The sequence below is a fragment of the Ruditapes philippinarum genome, unplaced genomic scaffold, assembly GCF_026571515.1.
Source record: "Ruditapes philippinarum isolate M1 unplaced genomic scaffold, ASM2657151v2 ctg2939_1_1_1_1, whole genome shotgun sequence".
Classification (NCBI taxonomy): Eukaryota; Metazoa; Mollusca; class Bivalvia; order Venerida; family Veneridae; genus Ruditapes; species Ruditapes philippinarum.
The window spans coordinates 120,596-144,051 of record NW_026854246.1 but is presented as its reverse complement, the minus strand read 5'-3'; the positions used below and the strand labels follow the sequence as shown (position 1 = coordinate 144,051).

General features: G+C 31.0%; 1 protein-coding gene across 1 annotated transcript; it reads left to right on the top strand.

Annotated features, from left to right (window-relative positions):
* Positions 1-296: 296 nt before the first annotated feature.
* On the top strand, positions 297-22,241 carry LOC132739525 (peroxidase-like). The gene is made up of 18 exons (XM_060727238.1): positions 297-344; positions 4,478-4,690; positions 5,266-5,392; positions 5,664-5,757; positions 6,555-6,681; positions 7,085-7,264; positions 8,162-8,210; positions 8,883-8,989; positions 9,967-10,068; positions 16,158-16,265; positions 17,278-17,438; positions 17,611-17,765; positions 18,018-18,197; positions 19,997-20,136; positions 20,529-20,613; positions 21,146-21,315; positions 21,580-21,679; positions 22,009-22,241. Exons 1-18 carry the CDS (start codon positions 314-316, stop codon positions 22,184-22,186), a joined length of 2,307 nt encoding a protein of 768 aa, XP_060583221.1. The 5' UTR covers positions 297-313; the 3' UTR covers positions 22,187-22,241.
* The last annotated feature ends 1,215 nt before the right edge of the window (positions 22,242-23,456 follow it).

The window sequence follows — 23,456 nt, the reverse complement described above, 5'->3', positions numbered from 1 at the left end:
ATGACAGTTTTTAAATCATGATAATTATGATAAATTCAAGAAAGTTTAAATTTCAAATCAGCTTTATACAAATACTGCACTTCCAAAAACAAACACCATACTATAAGTGAGCACACATTTATTACTATTCATAAGAATAAAAATCAATAAAAAGGGATAAACAATATGCAGGATATAATTTTTGGTTTGACCTCATCTATTTATTAAAACAAGAACTGTAAAATAAAGCATGTCTTCGCACATTGTGATCAACCCTCTTTAATATTATATATATAATAACCGATTTTCTCTGCGCACCAAGTTGTAACTACCAATGAAACGATTGGATAGTGAATTGTTGGAATGTAAGTTTGTTTCTTTTGATTTTTAGATCTCTTTTGTCTTAAAATTATGTCTTAATATGAGATACAATTGTTTGAAAATAAATTTAAAAAATGCAACTAAAAGTTTAATATATTTTAAAAAGACTTCCCTGTGATCGAAAGCAAAACACTTTTAGTATAAATCGCGTTATATTTCAAAGGCAAATTTAACAACAGATATAAAGAAAATTAAGGCAAATATTTTTTCTCTATATTCTTAATCAAAATTGTATTTGTCTCATACTTTATTTTCATCAGTTAAACTTGAAAAAACGTGACTAATGTTATATATTGTTCAAATTATATATGAGTTTTTTAAGGGATACTCGCGCAAATTAATGACAAAATTATTAAAATGATCTATTGTAATAAAATCTTGCTAAAATGACATTTTTAAAGTCCCAACATGAATGTGTGTATATAATCTATATATATTTTGGGTTTGAAGCGTAAATATATCTATATATGTTGAACGAAATTAAGACGCCGACAGAATCACCGAGTAGTTTTAAAACAAGGTGTTACATGAACAAACCCTGGATGTTACAATAACATAAATTGTGGATATTGTATGATTAAAACAAGTTAAATTCATTCATTTGACATGTTCCTTAACGTTTCCAGACTTCACTGTGACAATTATTGTCAAATCTTTACACTCTAACCTGAGCCAGGTGAACCATCATTTCATTCTTTTTAAGGAGAAAAGTGTTGTTCCTTCGAATTCCTAATGTTTTTATTTTGAGGACATTAACTGAATAATGAATGAAAAATTCAAAACAAAGAAGTTAATATATATTTTGCCTGTGTCTCCCTTTTATATCAATAAACTTTCGATGATGTTTTCAGATTATACTAGCGAATAAATTCTGATCTGACGAATATGAAATCATAACTCAAATGTAAACGATAATTCAGCTAAATAATAATAATAATAATAATAATAATATAAATAATAATAATAACAACTGAAATTATGATTATTATAATGATAATAAAAATAATAATTATCAAGAAGTAAATTTAATAGGATTTCGGAGGCTTAATGGCTTAATTAGCGCTTAAACATATGTTAGAGACAGGAATATTTAACTCGAGTTGTTTCCATCAATGCTGATGCAACATATGGCGATTGTTATTTGCGAGGATTGTTCTTTGCGTTACGCGAGTAAAACTCTCAAGTAACAGCTTTCTTAAGTAAGGCCTATGACAACTCTTCTAAATGATTGTCTCGCCCTTTTTTTGTTGTAAATGTGTAAATTTTCCTATACGCTGAAACCATGATATGCTAGAGAATTTTACTCGTAAAGGAGCCCTGTCATGTCTATGAAATGAACTCTCAGCGTTTGCATCACGTGATGTGCTTTTAGAAAAGAAAACCTTATCAAAGTTAATCTTATCATATAAGCTTCGTGTTTATTTCCAGTGTCCAAAACATCCAATACTTATTGTGCCACATATAGCCCCTTTTTAATTTTCGGGATCCCAGAAAACCTATTTCAAATGCACTCCATGTTGCATTGTTTTCATTTTCAAACTAAAAAAAACAAATCCATATCAAATGCAAATCGTTCTCCATAAAGCTTTGTTTTCATTTTCAGAGTCCGAAATATTCATATTGCACTTACAGTAACTTCAGAAGGTATATTGTTATCAAAGTACATTGATTCTGTTTTTTCATTATATATTTTTACAGCTGCTAGTAATGTACAAGTAAGAGCCTACTTTTTTAAAGATGCCAGCAGCAATAAATATACTGGTCAAATTTAGTCACTCACAACTTAACCTGTCTTTATACATGCAATGAGGAAAGTCAATAACATAGTTACAATTTTGCAAACGTTTCTGTTTTTAACATTCTATTTATAAATTCATACAAAGGTACTGTTTAATTAATTGAGTATGTCATTTTTGCTTTTCAAAATTGACAGTATATGTTGCGTAAATTGATTTAAAAGTTAAAAAAAACAACAACACACACGCAGACATTGTGTTTCTTTATTGACAGTATCTTTTTTGGTTAATCTCTTTAATTTCTATGTAAAGAACACACACAAACACGCACGCACGCAAACACGCGCGAGCACGCAATAATCTGATAGTAATATTTGATAGATGATCACGAAAAAGTACGGAAATGCAAATATTCTTTACAAACATACAAGAAATAAAAGTGTGATTGCTGAAATGCCAAAGTCTACAATATTGAATTTTAAGCAAATTCTTTCTTTTCTGCCTTGGTAACTTATCATATGATTCATTTTAGCCAATGCATTATGATAAAAAAAGGTCAAATTGCCCAAAGGAATCGTTGTACTGTAATATTTTCGTCTGAAACACAAAGTAAAAAAAGAAAATGATAAGAAAATTTTTAATTTAGAAAACAACTATCGACTTTGTAAAGCAGTTGACCCCTAGCCTGCTGGCTAGAGCCTGTAACACCAGTATACGGTCTCCTCAGACTGCACAGGTGTACCGTAGCAGTTCAATTGTTGTACATTTAAAATTTTGAAATTAAGATTCTTACTTTTTAAATTGACTCGGTGGAAATCCAATACACACATTCAGCAGGCTAAAGGTTAATCATCTAGATAATTGACAGGTATAAACAAGTAAATATGTTGTGTAGGAAGGAAGAGTATAATATAAATATAATCCCTAATTATCAACACCAGCTTAAAAACCTTGTAAAGAATACAGCAGCTGGTGTTGAATTCCTGGCTAGTCACCATATTGTTTGAATGGGAGTCGGAATTGTGGTTATTTTTTCAGTAATGCTTATAAAATACAATCGGAAAAATGAGTTCATTATCGCGTTCTGTCTATTATGTTAACGTGTAATTAAAAAATGAATATTTCCACACTAAGATAGTCTATATGGCTCCAACTCGACCGTTAAGTTAAACAATAATTTACCGCAATATGTAAGATATTAGCAATATTGTAATAGTCTTGGTGTTAAAACGAGTACCAATTAGGCTATGCACATGTTTGTTACAATAACATACATGTGACGTTTGTCAAAATTTGCATTTTATTTTAGACTTTGAGAGAATTCACTCAATTATCGCAAACATATATTGTGCACACTCTATATTGATTGAACAAGCATACACAAATTCATGAATATTGATAATAAGCATAAAAATATCTAATAACTACTTTTACGAAAGCTAAAATCTTATATGTTAACTGTCAATTTATTGTATTTGAGAACAGTTTGACTTCATGTAATATATACCGGGAAGAACTGAATATATATATAGGATTTCCATTTGTCATCTTAAAATTACAAACTGAAATCAGGGGAGAATCTCATTAACCATTCTAAAATTAGTAAAATAATCATTAACATAATATTTGAACATATACACGTCTTACTCAAGACATTTTGAAAACAAAGTTTCTAGTTAAACTTCTCGGATATTTGAGACCGACCTGTGAACCTTGCTTTCGCCCATTAGACAGTTTACAAGAGTTAACAATCTTTTAGAAATTCATTAATTCTCTAGTAAAAAGCTTATTTAACATAAGAATTAACTCTGATATAAATTGTACTTTATAAGTTCTGTCTCAAATAACAAGACCACCATAACACTCACGGTATTTGAAACTCATGTGCATGAAAATATCGACATACACCATGTAAAAGATCGCCGACATGTTCAATGTTCGTAATATTATATGATTATTGATATGTGCAATTGATTTAAATATCATGTTTCTCATACATACATATTTGCATATTAATTATTCACACATTAATGTGTACATGTGTACGTCAAGGTAAGGTACAAAACAGTTTTATTTAGACACATATCTTACAGTTTGTCCGAAATTGAACCATGTCCATTAAATGCTATGTCAATAGCAGTAAAAGTGTTTTTTCAGCAACGAATTTTGGACACATCACTGTTTGTATCAAATAACATGAGCTTTCATTTCTACTCCGAAATCAGCAAAGTATGAAATTAAAGCAAGTTTCATGAAATTTAATAAAAAGGTAATATGTTTTTGATTTATGTAGTAAAATATTTATAGAATCTAACGTTTCTCTTGTACTGCTAATATTTATTCATTTTATTCATATATTTTGTTTCTTCCGCATTTAAGAGTGCATTTAAGGATGAACATCAACATACTTATCTTGGTTTGCTTTGGATACATATTTGTTGTTGCCAACTGCGACGATGGAATAGAAGGAAACACTATAGACAACTTAAGTGATGAAGAAAAATATATAAACGATCTAGTACAAAAGGCCTTGGAGTTTGGTGTAATGGAATTTAAGAACGAAAATGCCTTAAACAGATTGAAAACGAAGGAAGGTGGGTTGTTATCAAATCATTGTATCAAATTAAAACGATTATTGTTTAGGATTTGGAAAGTTGTAAAAAAAGAAGAAAATAAAAGCGACACAGCCAAATTGCATAAAGAAATGCTATGAAAGTTTAGATCCTACACGAGTTCAAGACATCGGTGGTTCAACGCCGCTTGTATATACAATATGAATTATGTATGCCTGTGCCAATACTTGTCTCTTTGACAAGCTCCATCGACTAAGCCATACCATTGCGTATTGTCATTAAATAAAAACATAACAATATTAGAAGTGATTACAAAATGCCAACTTACATAGCGAGTATGTCAGCATTTTGTTTATTTGTTGATAATAAGTAACAAGGCGTAAAGACGAATAATCACACAGAATATAAGCATCATAAATGTACTATCATTGTGCAACTATTGCAATCTTAATTTCAAAGTAATATTAGTGAATGCATCATTTACCGTTTGGAACCAGCAACGCATATCCATTTAGAACCATCGTATGTTAGTATTTGTTTGATTGGGATAACCATAGTTTAATATTTTCCAACTTTGACAATCTTTCTGTATTTAGGAGTGGATACAAAAGCTGACTCTGCTGAAAATCAACTTTCCAAGTTTGGAGACCTTAATGAAGACAGCACGCAACTTGTCGATAACGCTAAAATTCAATTAGCAGCATTAAAGAAGCTGTTCATCACGTAATGTCTCTTTGTTAAGTGAGATCTACCATATACAAAAATCCATTATATATCAAATTATAATATATATTCCGTAAATTTTGTACCTGTTTATTTTTCTTGCTCCACGTCATCATTTCAGTTATAAACTTCCTATTCATTAAAACAGATTAATCTCTCTTACTTAAAGACTTATCCCTTCAATTAAAAACGAAACTAATCATTCTATTAAATAATAATCATTTTTTTGGTAAGACAGGATACTTCAACATAATGTGTTTATTTTATTCAGGGGACACATTAAACCGAACCAAATAAAGGCAAAAGGATTATACCTACAAATATGGAAGAAATGGTTGCAACATTATTGCCAAGAAAATAATACTGTATGTATAATAATAACAGACACACTAAACTAGTATAATATGCATGTGCGTTAATAGCATTTTATGATTAAATTCACCTATGCGTAAAATGTAAGAAATTCATCTTTTAAACAACAACAACAACAACAACAACCAGATCACCACCACCACCAACAACAACAACAACACGTTTTCATTTTAACGGTATTTAATTATGATGGCAGTTCATGCATATTTGCCTGATGTATTAAACAATCACATCACAAATGTACTAGTAAAATAATTATATATTTAATATATACAACTACATCGTAGATATAGACTATGCTCATCTTTGAATAAATTTTTTTTTTCGCGAAAATATATTTTAATCTAGCAATTGTTTTACTGGATATGTTAACATTTGAATAAGAGACTGCAAAATAAATATGTTGGGAATGCGCATTCCCTATAACTGGTTATTTAAAGTAAAGTCCTTTTTTTAGTAAGTTAGTTGTACATAAATGACACTTTGTATTTGTATTCTGTATACCTATAGAGTGTAGAAATCAACACTTGAAGTATCTTGTCCATGTACGTAAAATATGTTTATTTTACATTTAAGAAAGACCGTATGGCAATTACCAGAAATTTCAAATATCAAATAAGGCAAAATATAAATATATCTATAAGACAGTTTTGAAAGTAAGATCTTAACGAATACTGGATGTCAGTAATTTGAATATCAGGAGTTTAATATTACAAATTATTTGACACGAATCCTTCCTGTTATCAAAACTATATTGCATGCGATGCTTACACGTTTTTCTTTATTTAAGAAACAAATCTGCGATCCAAACGCATATTATAGGACTATAGATGGGACTTGTAACAATCTAGAGGAACCGACCTGGGGAGCTGTAATGTGCCCTCAGTCAAGGGAAATACCGCCTATGTATTCTGATGGTTTGCTGAGATTTTTATCTATCTTTCTTAACAGAAATTTACATATTATTAAACTCGTGAACTCGTGTGTGTGTTTAATTATAATTCAATCAAACAATAATCGTTTTACACGGTCAGAGAACATTTGGACTTTAGAATTAGAAAACAATATTAAAATCAGTATGAAACATTAATGTAAAGAAGTGTTCAATCCATAATTTTATCATATACTTGAAATTCAAGATCTAATAATATTAAAAACCGAATCAAAATATCTTTTTTTATAAACGAGATGAACTGGCAAAACGATAATTTATAATTTATATTACTTTTAATGTATCAGGATCTAAAGAATGATTTGGTTTGGGGGCTAATATTCTGAAATATTGTATTTAGCGGTTAGTTAAATGTTTGGTTTTTGTAGGTATTGACGCCCCAAGACGTTTTGGAGTATCAGGCGAAGAGCTGCCAAGTGCACGTGTCATCAGTAACGAACTACATAAAGCAGACGGACAATCGCCAAGAAATGATAAACTGACCATGATGGTAATGCAGTGGGGTCAGTTCATCGACCATGACATTGTTTCAACACCAGTAATGAAAGGTATACTTAAAAAAGCCACAATATTCGAGAAGTGAATCATTTCAAAGTTTTAATTAATTAAACTAAGCATGTCATTTATAGACAGGTTTTGATAAAACAAAAATCAAACAGGGCGCCCTTGTACATGTACTTAGCAAGCGATAAATAAATAACTTATCACTGTGAACGTGTATTTTGGTTGCTTATATAGGCTTTTACGCAATAGGGATTGTACATTTTTTTGTTAAGAAATAGAAATTATATACATAAACTCTGATAATTCAAAATAACATTTAACGCCTGTCATTACTTACGATTGTCTTGTGTTCTATATTTTACACGTTGCTGCATATATTGTTTCATTATATCTAACATGTCATTATCCTAAAGTTTAAACAAGTATCATTTTTTTCAGGATGACGTGAACAATAATAAAAAAAGATAATAATCATTATAATGACTGTCCTTGCGGGCTTTATTGTCATTGTATTTCATTGAACAGCTTCATTTATTGCTTTAGCCGCTGATTAGTTGCATTCACCAAACCTATAAAATTATGCGAAAATAGATGACTCTGACAGTTTAAGTAAATTGTACTGGCACACGTATTGTTCCTTTACAAATCTTATATTGAAATACAGACCGATATTTAAAAAAATACATCCGATTTTAATTATCTAATTATCGTACAAATAGCATAACAGTGACATCCTAGTCAGTCACAAACATTGAACAGACAAGACATAAGTCTTTGTCTTAGTTCCATAACAACAGCACACTGATCAGCCAAACATATACATAAAGACCATCTATGACGTGTTCACGTCGTATTTATTAGATTGATAGCGTAGGCAAAAACTTAATTCTATTTGTAAACATATATAATTAGTAACATATTGTTAAACATTTTTAAAACAGGCGCAATGGGAGCTAATATTGAATGTTGTGGTGAAGGAAACGAAAATAGGTTAGTTCCCCTTAGTTTTACTTGTCCATGGTCCGTTATTCTTTAGAAATGCCATTATTTCAATTTCTAAAAAGACTTTATTTTTTGGTACCCTGTTATGAATTTCAAAAAATGCATATTGGCCAATGACCTGAACCATCTTTTGCTTAGGTTGCTTTTTTGGCAATTAGTACAGATGTATTGATTAAGTATTTTATATAGAAGTCAAAATACTACTTTATTTTCATTTTGATCCATTTATGACAAATACATTTACTTTTACTTTCAACTTCATATTTTCATGCATGTGATAAGCATCTAACTAATTCTAAACCCATTATTTAGACGTTTTATGCCCTTTCTAAGGAAGGAAAAATATTAGACTCTCAGGCATAATGTGCCTTTAATGTATTTTTAATATACATGTATATCTTGCAACGATTAATACAGGTTTATTGTAAAAAATGCATACATATGCAATTAATTTAACATTATTGAGTATATGATTGGTAATGTAATTTATGCCAAAATATGATGGTGTCATTTTAAATAATGCTTCCAAGGGCGAAGACGTTTAGAACGAACATTTGACGTTCATTATATATTTTAACTGTAATAGCAGGAAATGAACGCTATTTTACATACATAGCATCAAACATGAACTATCGCAGTATTTCCATGTATTTAAAACAGGACAGAGTGCTTTTCCATCCGTATACCGGCTGACGATCCATTCTTTAGTAGGACTTGCATGGGTTTGGTGCGATCAGCTCCAGCGCCAGAACATAATTGTGAACCTGGTATGTAATATTGAAAAAAAAACAACAATGATGCTTATATCTTCAAGACATTTAGCACAAATTTAAAAATGCATGATTTGACATTGCTCCAAAAGATTTGAACTCCTATGTGAAATATTTAGCTGAAAATAAATGAATTTTTCTTGAAACAGAGAGTAACGATACATTATAATATTTATCATAGGAGTAAATAGATAATGTTGGATTTCATTTGAGACGGGTTGGGGAAGAAAATGACTCATGCAGACTAGGGCAAATAGGGAAATTTAATAATTGTATTTAAAGTTACTTTTCAACGATTAACATAATATGTGTTATACTTACGCTTAGGCAATATAAATTATAAGACTATAATAGTTTTTCCATATACAAGTGTTTTACCCCACTTATTGGTATGATAACTTATAGTATTAAGAAAGATTTGAATCATTGTTTCGGCGCCCTAAACCTGGTTATCAAGTTACATAGCATCAGGGACTCCACTTATGTTTATAGACATGATGAGGCTGGTGATAATTTTGCAAGATTAATATTCCATTTAATATAGTTCTAGACTAAGAAATTGTGTCTAAAGTTTCAAATCATAAGCTCGCTCCGTAATTTCAAGTCAGAATAATTATTATAATTATGAAAACTGGCCCAAAATTGAAAAACTTTTCACTTAAATCGGGCTAAGAATAGCACAAAAATACTACATGTATTTTCAATTTATTTCTTTGTATATTTCCTAATTGTCTTTGCATATGTTTTAAATGTCCCAGTTGATCTATTTGAGAATTTCAAATTTAATATCTTTAGACTTTTAGAGACCTCAGTCCAGTTCCTTTAAACGGTACATAAAAAAAAATTAGATAATGAGCCTTCTTCTATGTTTTTATTCCATATTGACAGAGGCAAGAGTAAACAGCTTAATGAAATATAATTCTCCACAATAAAATTCTTGTTCTGCCGCTTTTATTTACTTTTTCCTTTTTAAGGATCACGGGAACAAATGAACCAAGTGACGTCATATATAGATGCATCGGCGATTTATGGTTCAACTGAAAACCAAACAATTTCATTGCGAGCATTCAAAGGAGGTAAGCATGTACTTTAAACTTAGAAGTTTATTACTAGAAGTTATAAATAGTGAAAGAAAATAAGAACAACAACAATCCTAAATAATAATAGAAATAATAATAATAATAATAATAAAAATAAAATAAAAAATAATAATAATAATAATAATAATAATAATAATATAATATGATAATAATGATGATGATGATGATAATAATAATAATAATAATAATAATAATAATAATAATAATAATAATAATAATAATAATAATAATTATAATAATGATAATGATAATGATATAATAATGATGATAAATATGATGATGATGATGATAATGATAATAATGATAATAATGATAATGTTAATGATAATAATAATAATAATAATAATAATAATAATAATAATAATAATAATAATAATAATAATAATAATAATAATAATAATATAATAATAATAATAATAATAATAATGATAATGATAATAATAATAATAATAATAATAATAATAATAATAATAATAATAATAATAATAACAACAAAAACAGTGACCGTAACAAAAGAAATACTCCTTGCTCACGTCTGGCAATTTGCCCATGTCCAGAGTTTGTTCTAGTACATGTACTAAATTATATTAAGTTCGGTAAATAACTATCCAGTATATATAAGGAGAGCCCGGGGCTCTACTTGAGCGGATGCTCATACATTTAAGGATGAAAAGCTTTAACCGGCGAAATGTACTACAAATTATACAAATAAATAGTGACATGTAGGTATAAATAGATAATGTTGTTTGTGCAAAACTTTCTCCGCTTCTTGAAATACAGTATAGTCTGATTTTGGTTTATACAGAATTTATTTTAGTTCGATTGTGTAGGAGGCTATAAGCTTATAGACACACTTTCGAATCCGTTCCTTGAACCAACCAACCAATACTGAGCAATAGGTGTAAAGTTTCTAGCTCAAGAAAACAACGACTTGCCCCTGACGGGGTTTGAACCCATGCGGCTAGCGATCATTAGATTACTAGTCCGACGCGTTAACCACTCGGCCATGCCGCCACTGAGTCTGATTTTATTGACCTCTCAATTATGAATACATTATAGCACCCATATAAATATTCGATCCCACTTCGGTTCAGTCCGTGTAGTTTACGAGAAATAATATGGTGTACATGTATCACTAAGGTTTAGAATGTAACACCCCGCATAAAATAAAGTTGCAGTTACATCGCAAGAGCACAATTGGTTAAGTGACTGCCTGATATGTGAGAGGTCTGTGGTTCGATCCCTATTGTTGCCATTGTTTTAGACCTACTCTTTCTTTATTTTTGCAGCATACTAATATGGAAATTGCCGAGTGTACACGGATATAATGCAGCAAAGAAAAAACTGTTTTGTCTCTATTTGTATTGTGTTTAACGGCATTGAAATGACATCTATTGATTTTAATCCGAATAAATTGATAAGCCATGTATTTGAATAGAGTAAAGACTTTATACTAAAATAAGAGCCGAACATATTTAAACAAAACGAACAACATAAAAAACAATAATTTATTATTATAAATAAGAAAAAAATGGACCTACGCAGTCTACATCAGGGCACTAACATTATAAAACCCGTAGTTTACTCTATTGTGCTATAAAACTCTGTAAAATTACATTGTTCTTGACAAACACAAACTAAATTAAATCATATATTACAACGAACATCTCACCGAACTTAACGAAAAACTATCGAAGATTAATATATTGTGTACATTGACCGTATAATCAGTTAGCATTTGACAGGTTAATAAACTCAAACAATAATGCTACACAAAATTTCTTCCGTACAAAAAATTAAAATTAAAAGAAAGTTTTCATAAAAATTAATGTAATTTCTTTGTTTGTGTTGAAATAGATAGTCTTTAAGATAATATTCGAAAGTATTTTTTCACACAGATACCAAAAACTGTCGTTTTTAATCTTTTTTATATTTGAACTGCGTTTATCGAAATATCTGAATACAATTACTGTAGTCTAGTGTTAAAATATTATTTGTTTAAATCATTCCACCACTGTCGCTCCGCTACCCTTCGCTAGCTCTTCAAAGCGAAGAGTTACGGATTTGATTTTAATGAGATTGCGTTTAAACATAAACAATTATCAAACAAATCATACGAGATAAAATTGTTAGTATTGGTTCAATGATTGTCAATGAATTCCTGTGTTGTTATGATTGCTAGCGTAATTGATACAACATAAATCAAGTTTTGATAATGGTATCGTCCAACAATATTGACCTGGCACTTCATTTAACTTTCGTACAAGTCATTGGATAATCAGTGGTATCTAACGAATATATCTTTAAACTTCACATGTCAGCGAGGTGTGGTGTATTTATTGGTATAGATAACGGACTAGTGATCCATACCTAACCAACACCAAGTCATCAAAATACGAGTTTTTTTAATTTTATTTTGGAATTTATTTTACAAGAATTAATTTGAACTCGTTTTACTACATCTGGTTGAAGAATACCTTTAATTTGTGGGTTTTTTTGTACAGTTAGATGTTTTATTTCATTAAAAATCTTTAATAAAAAGTACAGCGCGTTAATAATACACATTAGAAATACTACACAGATTAAATACACACACAAAAATCAAAACAGTTTGCTCTATATTTCAAAGAGATTGCAATTTTAACGTTACAAAAAGTAAATAAATAAAAAAAAATAGATAAAAAATGAAAGTGGCTGAACCAGGATTCGAACCTACCTGTTTACGTCTTTATTCTTGATGCGCAATACATTAAGTTTACAGACAACGCTGATGGGGATTCTTAACAAACTGGTTATATACATTCATACCGATTTACATTTTAGTAGATGGTACGTTTACGGAATTTAACGGCTGTAGGATCAAATGAAAGAGTGTCAGGAATGGTTTATCGTAACTAAACCGAACACCCCCCCTCCCCCTGTTTTATTCACTTTGTGAGAGATATGTCTGCAAATTTAGAACATTTTTGCAAGTAAACATAGATTTTAAGTACCGTAAATGGTATCAGGTACTCACATAATGACATTTTTTTCACTCGGTAACATTTTAGCTGTATAAATACGGTCTAAATTTTCAGGACGAGCTGTGTTATAATCTTGTAAATTTTACTTTATCATGCCCCCGAAGGATGGCATATTAACATCGAACCGCCAGTCTGTCTGTCTGTCTGTCTGTCACTCAGTCTGACAGTCTGTCCGTCCGGCTTTATACATCTAGACAGTGGTGGTCTTTTCCGCTCTGAAACTTCAGTATGCATAAAAGGATTTTAATTGTTCTTCATATATGAAATAACCATAGATGTATAGTGTGTCGCGAACAAAATTCGGGTTCCTACGACTAAGGTAAAGGTCACTGTGGAGGTTGAAACTTTGTCATTTTTTATGTTATATAAATATAGAAGGTGGTGGTCGTGTCCGCTCTGAAACTTCAGTATGCATGAAAGGATTTTAATTTTTCTTCATATATGAAATAACCATAGATGTATAGTGTGTCGCGAACAAGACTCGGGGGTTCCAACGACTAAGGTCAATGTAACTGGGGGGTTCAAACTCTGTCATTTTTTTATGTTTTTAAAATATAGAAGGTGTTGGTTGTGTCCGCTCTGAAACTTCGGTATTCATGAAAGGATTTTAATTTTTCTTTCACATATGAAATAACCATAGATGTATGGAGTGTCGCGAACAAGACTCTGGTTCCTACGACTAAGGCCAAGGTCACTGTGGGGTTGAAACTTTGTCATTTTTATGTTATATAAATATAGAAGGTGGTGGTCGTGTCCGCTCTGAAACTTCAGTATGCATGGGAGGATTGTAATTTTTCTTTCACATATGAAATAACCATAGATGTATGGTGTGTCGCGAACAAACTTCGGGTTTCTACCACTAAGGTCAAGGTCACTGTGATGGTACAAACTTTGTCAATTTGGATGTTAATATACATATAGGCAGAGATGGTCGTGCCTGCTCTGAAACTAATATGCATGAAAGGATTATATTTTTTTATTTCACATATGAAATTATCATAAATGTATGATGTGTTGCCCTTAAGACCCGTGTTCCTTCGCCTTAGTTCAAGGTCACTGCTGGGGTTTAAACTTTTTAATATTTATGTTATATACATATAAATGGTGGTTGTTGTGTCCGCTCTGTCACTTCCATATACATGAAAGTTTAAATTTCTATTTAAAAATATAATGTCACCATAGGTGGACTATGTGTTGTGAACAAGACCCACGTTTCTTTGTCTAGCTTAAAGATCACTGCTGGGGTTCGAACTTTGTCAATTTTTACCACACGCTTAACATGTAATAGGTGTTTATAACTAGAATCCTTCGGGGGCATTTGTCACGTTCTGTGACAGCTCTTGTTTTTGATTATAACAACTATTGCGCATATGATATCAAATTAAACGTAATATAATAATGCATATTCTTATTTCGGTTTTCTTATTTATTTCCCTGTACACCTGAATATTTTTATCAAACTATTGTTATCATTATTTACATCAACGTGTCAAACATAAATTGTTACTTAGATTTAATTTAATTTACAGTTGCTTTAAGGTTAATATAAAAGCACGGGTAATGATAAAGTTGATAATTTTAACAATATCAAGGAATATAAGAGTCCTTAGGAAATAAGTATATGCATCAGATCTTTTGTAACAGACGCAAAACAAACAAGATGGCGACAATGATAAGATGGGTTCTGCACATTGCCCAGTTGGGGTGAACATTTGAGTCAAGTTCGAAGAAAATCCATCCATTAGTATAGAATTTATAGAGCTGTCACGACATACTGTCTAGTATTGATTGTATGTAAATTTAAAGACTTAAAAAGGGGCATTACTTTGTCAAAATGCAATACAGAGTTATGAAACTTGACCTGCATATCTTACTTGCGACACTTTGTATATATTTGATGTTTCAAATGATTATCTGTTCTAGTTTTAGAAATATTCAAGTACATGTTAAAATTTCAGAACATTTTCTAAGACAATTTTTGACCTTCAAGTCTGACCTTGACCTTAGGCCGGCACAAACGTAACATAGATTCTGCTCATAACATGGTTGAGGTGAACATTTGAGTAAAGTTTGAAGAAAATTCTTCCATTAGTATAGGATTTATAGAGCGGACACAACATATTGTCTAAAATTTGACTGTATGTAAATTTGAAGACTTAAAAAGGAGCATGACTTTGTCAAAATGCAATACCGGGTTATGAAACTTGACCTGCATATCTTAATTGTGACACTTCATATATATTTTAAGTTTAAAGCAAATACCTTTTCTAGTTTCAGAATTATTTAAATACCTGTTTAAATATAAGAATATTTTCTAAGTCAATGTTTGACCTTCAAGTGTGACCTTAAGCCGGCAAAAGGGTAACATTGGTTCTGCACATAACCTTGTGAAGGTGAACATTTGAGCCAAGATATTGCGACCTGGACCTGGACCTTGAGCTGACACATGGGCAACATTGTTGAGGTGAACATTTGAGCCAAGTTTGAAGAAAATCCTTCAATTGGTATATGATATATAGAAGCGGACACAATAATGGAGACGGACGGATGGACCGACGGACCGACCGACTGACCGACCGACCGACGCGACAAAGCGAATCCATTATAGCCCCCTCCCACATTTTGTGGTGGGGTTATAATAATAGACATTAAATATGTTTATATTTTAGTCGTGCTGTTAGTGAATAATGAAAATTAATATGTACTTGCTAAAATTTAGTACTATATGATCCAGACTTACCCGGAATTTGTTTATAATTCTGATAAATTTCATGTTTTCTTCATTTATTTCATACTTGAAGTTCATGATGTTTCATCTATATAATTTCAAAATAGTATTGATTTAATGGTATGTGTAACAGTTGAGAAAAATGTGCAGGTCTCAGGCCGCCTAACATAACCAATAGAAAGGCCACTGATGAGCAGCTTAAAGAACGTGATCTGCGTTGAAATTTGAAATCTATAGTGATAAAGTAATGGATTTTGTCACTAAGTTTATTCCGGGTATTTCTGGATCACCCTCATGTATTTAAATCTGAATAGGATTACTGAAGTTTTACGAAGATAATGAAAAGCGAAGTGAACAACTACCACCAGCTCCTAGTGATAAGTGTACTATCGAGGCTCCAGAGGATCACTGTACTATGGCAGGTAATGTGATTCGATATATACGTAAATGACTATCCATGTATATAGGAGAATGAATCTTAGTTTTCTGGAAATGAAAGCCTATAGAGGGTATGAGATGAAAAATATACACTATATCTACGAGATTAATCCTGATTTGATCATTTTCATAGTAATAGCAAAACTAACTGTCTTATATTTGTCGATTCTTTTCATAAAACAATTTGTTCTTTAAATCGGTTAATTTTTAAGCTTACGCTTAAACTTGGTATTTTAAAACGTAAAATACATACACTCTTCATGCAAAACTTAAAGAAACATTTCTATAGTTCACTGGGTGAACATGAATGATTGTGATGATATCGTTATAGAATAATGCAAAAAAATCCGGAATGTCTCTCACAAATATAAATAAATTTATTTTAAAGATGAAAGTAAGTTGTTGAGTAAGAAAACATGACTTATGTAATGAACGATAGATTCAATATTGAGTTGATAATAAAAGCTAATATCACAATATAATGTTGATGCGCTAAAACTGTCCGTGTTGATTATGAAAGAAATTAGTAGCCATTTTTGTTAATCTTTGTCTGTATCAACAAAAATATTTATATTGTTATATATTGAAACTTTACTTAATATAAATCGTATTCAAACAAAAACAAATGCGGACAATTATCTATATAATATTCTCCTAGCACCAAAAGTTCACATGTGTTTGATTTTATTACATTTTAAGTTAACGTATGGCATTTCGAGAACGTAATCCATTGCATCTGTGCGGTTTCTGTAATCGTGCTGTTGAACTTAGGCATTGCAATGTCATGTTCTCGCTCGACTCTTATCAACGAACAGGGCAATACAATTGAAGACATTTGGTTATTCTGCTCTTTTTCCGGCATTTTAACAGATGTTCTTATCAAGTTAACTTAATATCATAGTCGTTTATTATATTATAAATATATTCGCGTATGATGTAAAGAGTGAATCTTTATATATATTTGCCGTTTTGTATTTTCATGGCTGTTTCTTGTAGGAGATAAACGTGTGAACGTAGTACCAAGTCTTGGCTGGAGTCACACATGCTTTATGAGAGAACATAACCGAATTGCACAAGAACTTGGTCGTATAAACCCTGACTGGGATGACGAGACGATATTCCAACAAACCAGGCGCATAATGGCGGCAATAATACAGGTATATTTTATATTTCTACTGATACATATATCAGATGTAGGTAAGGTCATTTCTGATCATATTGTGCGGATACATTGAATTTTTTTCTTAGTTTCTCATGAAAATGATTCATCATATTCAATATTATCATCATAAACATCGTTGTCCTAACTATAATTTTTATTGCGTTTAGATAATAAACTACAAAGAATACCTTCCTGCAATATTAAACAAAGATACCATGGACAAGTATAAGCTTAATCTGTTTGAAACGACGGACCATTCTGATCTTTACAGAGCAGATGTTAATCCGTCAATCATTAACGCTTTTGCTGCAGCAGCGTTTAGGTGAGTATATAAATCATAAAATCTGACGTTTTAGTTGAATAATAGGACAAAACAAATATCTCGAAGTAGATAGCGTTTAGCAATAACTTCACATACATGCCATTCGCATTATCATTTACAAACATGGTTGATTCATTTCAATTAGTCTACATTGTTTTAATAGTTCTAATAACGTAGATAAAAACATTATTATACCGATTGAAAATAGGCTAACTCCTTTCAGAAAGTAAATGAATGAAATATTTGTAACAGGTTCGGACACTCACAAATAGCAGACTATCAGGCTTTAATGAGCAAGCAATATCAATTTACCAAGAAGAAACCGATAGAAACAACATATCATCGGCCACACATGATTCAGGTTGACGGTGCTGCAGGGCTTGATGGGATCGCTAGATGGCTCGTAGATGATCCAACACCTCTTGCTGACGGGTATTTTTTTATCATTTTATCTTTCTTCTGCTGATCAAAACCGAGAACGGTGACCCCAGTTATTTTTTCGCTTAAAATGTTTCTGTTATCATATTCAGTCTAACAACATGCCAAGTTTAAAGAAATTCTATTGAACAGTTTTAATTTTGCCTATATGTCTATATGAAAACTCCCGAAAACGTCTTTAATGTTAGAAGATATACATATATATGTCAATATATTGCAATGGTATTACATGAAGCGATATTTCCTGACATAATGTTCCAGTCGGATTCCTTTTCTTAAGGCTCACAGTGTTTGAACTACAGTAAAATCTGAATGAGCAGTTACATCTGAATCGCATACAATCTGTCAATAACAGTCAGCTCAAGTCCGCCCGTACATTTTCCTTCTTTAATTACCTTGTTTATAAACACTATATATGATAGAAGCCGATAAATTTTCTCCATATCTTCCTGCCAATGAGCGCGCAAACATACTTCTAAAATATGTTTGCGTCAAATCATAATCAGACTATCATTTTGAAGATTTCGTCGAGTGTTGATGAATTGACATGCTGCTGGCCTGAAATATAAGATTGTGTGTTATATATCATAATAGCATACATTAAAGTGTGGTTTTCATGTTAACAAGAGCTTCCTTAAAAATATACATGTATATAAAGTAGAATAACAACAAAGTTTGAAATCTAAATGAAAGTTAAAACAAACTTAGCACAAAAATGAATTCTATGCATCGTAAATTGAAACCTTTGTATCATTGTTACAGATTGATTAAGCTTAAAGACTTCAAATTATAAAACGGAATAACAATTATTCATGTATTAACCCAAAATTAAGTAGTGTAATTAACATTAAAAGTAATATTCATACAGATACAAAAACAAAACAAACAAAGAAATAATAATAATTTTGTTTTCATTTATATTTTTTTGATGCCCAAGAGGTAGCTCCGTTTATTTCCCCCGTAATAGGTAAAATAGGGTCGGGGATCCATCCACTATTTTCACCTTACATTTTATTGCAATGTTTTGAAAAAACATAAGGGCATTTATATCATACATAATTTTATAATATATACAATACATAGAAGATAAAGGTTCTCTTGGGATTCAGAGTATTTCATTTCCACAAAAACTGGATATAGTATAATATAATCAAACTGTTATATATAAGTATTTAATTTAAAAAAAATGTACTACCTATTTGCTATCATATCAACTAATGAGTACATAGAATTTTTAACTTTTATATAACTAACTATTGAAGATGATAGCTTTAAACTTGAGACGAGGCCTTGTATTGATGGTATTGTCTCCATCCTGTTGCACAAGAATATGTATCTTTTTAATTCTAGACAAAAAATATCAAATTGACATTGGTCTTTTTGATACCCTAAAATGAATGTCTTACAATCAACCCTTCAATCAACATTATGTTTTTTTAACAGTTGTTGCACATCTAAAATTAAAGTTTTTATAACAGAACAATTCTAGAATAAAGGAGATAATGTCTCTTTTTCTTCTTTGCAAAAAGTGCATTAATCAGATTGTGTCAATTTAATTTTAAATATTTAATGCATGTACTATTAAACAATAATAATAATAATAATAATAATAATAATAATAATAATAATAATAATAATAATGATATATTAATAATAATAATAACAGTAAATTGAACGCTTTAAAGAAGCATTTTAAACGTTTTGATTAAGTACTTAAATATAGTAAAAAAGATTTCTAGAAATACACAGCACAGTCACATTTTCATTGGTGCTTGTTTATTTTATTCACACAGCATTTTTGGAGACGGGGTAAGAAATCTTTTATTCAAGGACAAAAAAGGAAAAAGTCTAGACCTGCCGGCACTTAATATACAACGTGGTCGAGATCATGGATTACCAGGATACAATCAGTGGAGAATACATTGTAACCTTGGTAAGATATGTTATATTTCTTTGCACAAGAATCACAATATATTTCTTATGTGACAAAATGATCTGTTGTAATTTTACTGACCAATTCTATGGCCCAATACTACACGTTTGTAATTTCGCTTTTCATTTAAATTTATGCCGTTTACATAAATTATATCAACGAGTGCTGTTAAATTTTAAAGTTTTTTGAACGGAACGCTGGCTATGTCGTAAATACGTAATACAGATTATTTGCAAAATGACACTCTCTTAGAAATTCGGGATATATCATGCAATTGTTTATACAGGAGCATATAACTTGTCAGACTTTTATTCACTAATGATATTAACTCCATTCAGTTTTTGTTATATTTGTAAATAGTATGTTATAATGACGATACTGTTTTATTGCAGTTAAAGCTGATATGACAAATGATGGATCGTTTATATTACCTGATCATAACGAGAAACAAAAAATCAAGATACAGAATGTCTATAGGTAAATATATGACATCACACAGCAAGTTTAGTATATTCTCCTTTGTACATTTAAGCCAAGCCACCCATAGGTACATTGAAAGCTACTATATCATTTCTCCAACAAATAAAAAAATGGTATAAGAAAAAGCACTATGTCACATCAGAGACAGATCATTAAATATCTAAAAATAATTGTTAAACCTGCGACCAGATTGTGCAGTTATCGCAGCTGCATGAGTACCATTTGTTTCCATTGCAATTTAATCAGTATAGTTCTTATATAGGATAAAACGTTCAAATCTCGAACACCTTACCAGTGCCTTTGTATTATGAAACAAATCAAAATTTGATCTCTAATTACAATTATGCTAGCGTTAAATGTCTGATGTAAAATTGCTTGAACTCCACTTGAACACCATAATATATCAAAATGCAGAAGCTATTTTTTTAATAAAAACCCATTCCTCATAAAGTGTCGATACTTTTATGTCAATACTAAACAAGTATATTTCACGTGTCTGAAAAATGCTGCCGCATTTGTTCTTTTACAGTCACGTCGATGACATAGATTTGTTCGCCGGCGCAATGACAGAAACTTTACTGCCTGACAGCTCCGTAGGACCAACATTTGCTTGTTTGTTAGGGAAACAATTTAAAAAGTTGAGAATAGGTGACCGTTATTGGCACGAGACAAACAATCCAATCATAAGGTTTACCAATGGTACGTTTTCCAACAAGTTAACTTTGTACACTTCATAAGACTTGTTAATTATAGGTTTATTTCCTGTCACAAAATTTGCTTTCATTATAATGGATATGTTAAAGGAAGAAAAATACAAATATGTATATTATGATCTTAGTTATTTGGATGCTCATTTTATGACTAAATGTTATAAAAAGCAAGAACTTTTTATAGATATCCAATGAATTGAGTATTTGTATGTCAGTCTCAATTTTAGATATGGTTTATACATTTATTATTCAGATCAGCTCACTGAGCTTCGTAAGGTATCATTTGCCCGAGTACTTTGTGATAACTTTGACTTTAGCCAAATCCAACCTGATGTGTTCCATGTGCCCGGAACGTGAGTGCAGCTGTATTTATTGAATCTTTAATTTTCCATCTAGACATCTTCTTTTACCTAATTTATTTATGCTTGAAACCGTAAAGCAACGTACTTATCTCCCGATAGTAAATGAAGAAGAAAAGATTCAAGTGAACTAGACTAGTTGTAGTTAATGCTATAAATAACGACAAATATCAAATTGTTTTTGAACTAAGAATGTCATCATATCAAAGCTTGGCTTGACCTACCCTTAACCCTAAAAAAAGATTTTTAACCTCAGTGAAGCTCTATTAAATGAGTATTGTATTGATATAGCATATCGTTCATATTTTTGTGTTTTCTTTTAGAGAAAATGAAAGAGTGGACTGTGGTCAGATTCCAGGGATGAACTTAGGAAAATGGGCCTCGTCCCAGTTTCTTTCCGATGGCCGGCCAAATTTTACAGTTTCCTCAAGGAAAAAGCGTAATCAGCAGTGGGTGCGTGAAGAACGGAGAAAGCGTGAAGATAGACGTGATCGAGATTAATTGATGTTATGTTAGCAAACTAATAAAACGTGAAAGTAACGATTACTGTATTTAATTTGTGTTGTTTTTTTCCATTAAAATCCATATTTTCAAATTCTTTACAAATGTCAAATATGTAGTGTATTTGGAACGAGTTAGATGTTTAACACCTGAAGGAAATAGCACTGAATGTGCAGTAAATGAGTCGTTTAGGTGGCACAAATCAAGCTAAGAAGTATTTTGACTTCCATACAAAATTCTAATTCACTATAATTATAGCAAATGCTAACAGAACAACTGAAGCAAAAGGTAGTTCATATATATGGCAAATGAGTAGAATTTTGTAACAAGATACCAAACTAAATGTTTAATTGAACGCATGACTGAGACATAACTGACACTTAAGAAACAAAACAACGACTAACACCAGCCTCAATATTATCAAAAGCTTAGTCATATAAAAAGATATTACAAAACAAAACAAGAGCTTTTACCCAAGGTTGAAATGTCAGAAATAAACATAAACAAGGTAGTGTGAGTGACAGATATATCCCATTCCGAAACGGACGTGAAAATAATAATGTTACCCTGGACTGACCTTGTCTTTGAAGGTTAAATTCCTGTTTGAAAATCATCAACATTCGCTTGAATTTGTTTCATTGATGATCTGCCTTGTTCGTCTTTTCATAGTAAAAACAGTATTCCCCCTAGATCATTGCAAACTGTTTGCAAAGTGACAAAATGAAAGAAACGAACATAAACATTTCAAATTGTTTAATTTGTTGTAAGCGACTTTGGATGCCGGCTGACCTCAAAGAACGGGCAAAGAATAGAAACTAATTGCGCCAAGTTATAAACGTTGCGACATCAAAATTACAATATATACACAAACTAATAGCATTAATACTATTATAAACCTAAACTTTGAGATACTAACAATCGTTCCTCCATATTGTCTTTGAAATAACCGTCTTTAGCGTTTTCACTGGACCAACGACCGTGTCTTTTAAACATTCGGTCTTTAATGCCGCGGTTAGCTGCGGCTGAAGCCCCGCCTGAGCGCAGGGAATGTAAACAGAACTTGGAAACATCTTTGGCATGTGGAGCTAAAGCTTTATGAAATAAATCTCTTAAAGTAGAATAAGAAATGTGTTTATCAACAAGTTTAGGTTTATGCCCTATTAAAGTTGCACTCAAACCACAGAAAATAAAAGAACTTGAATCAGTGGAAAAATTAGCCCATAAAAAATATTTTTCCAAATTTTCAACTGGACACAACTTTGTACCAGTT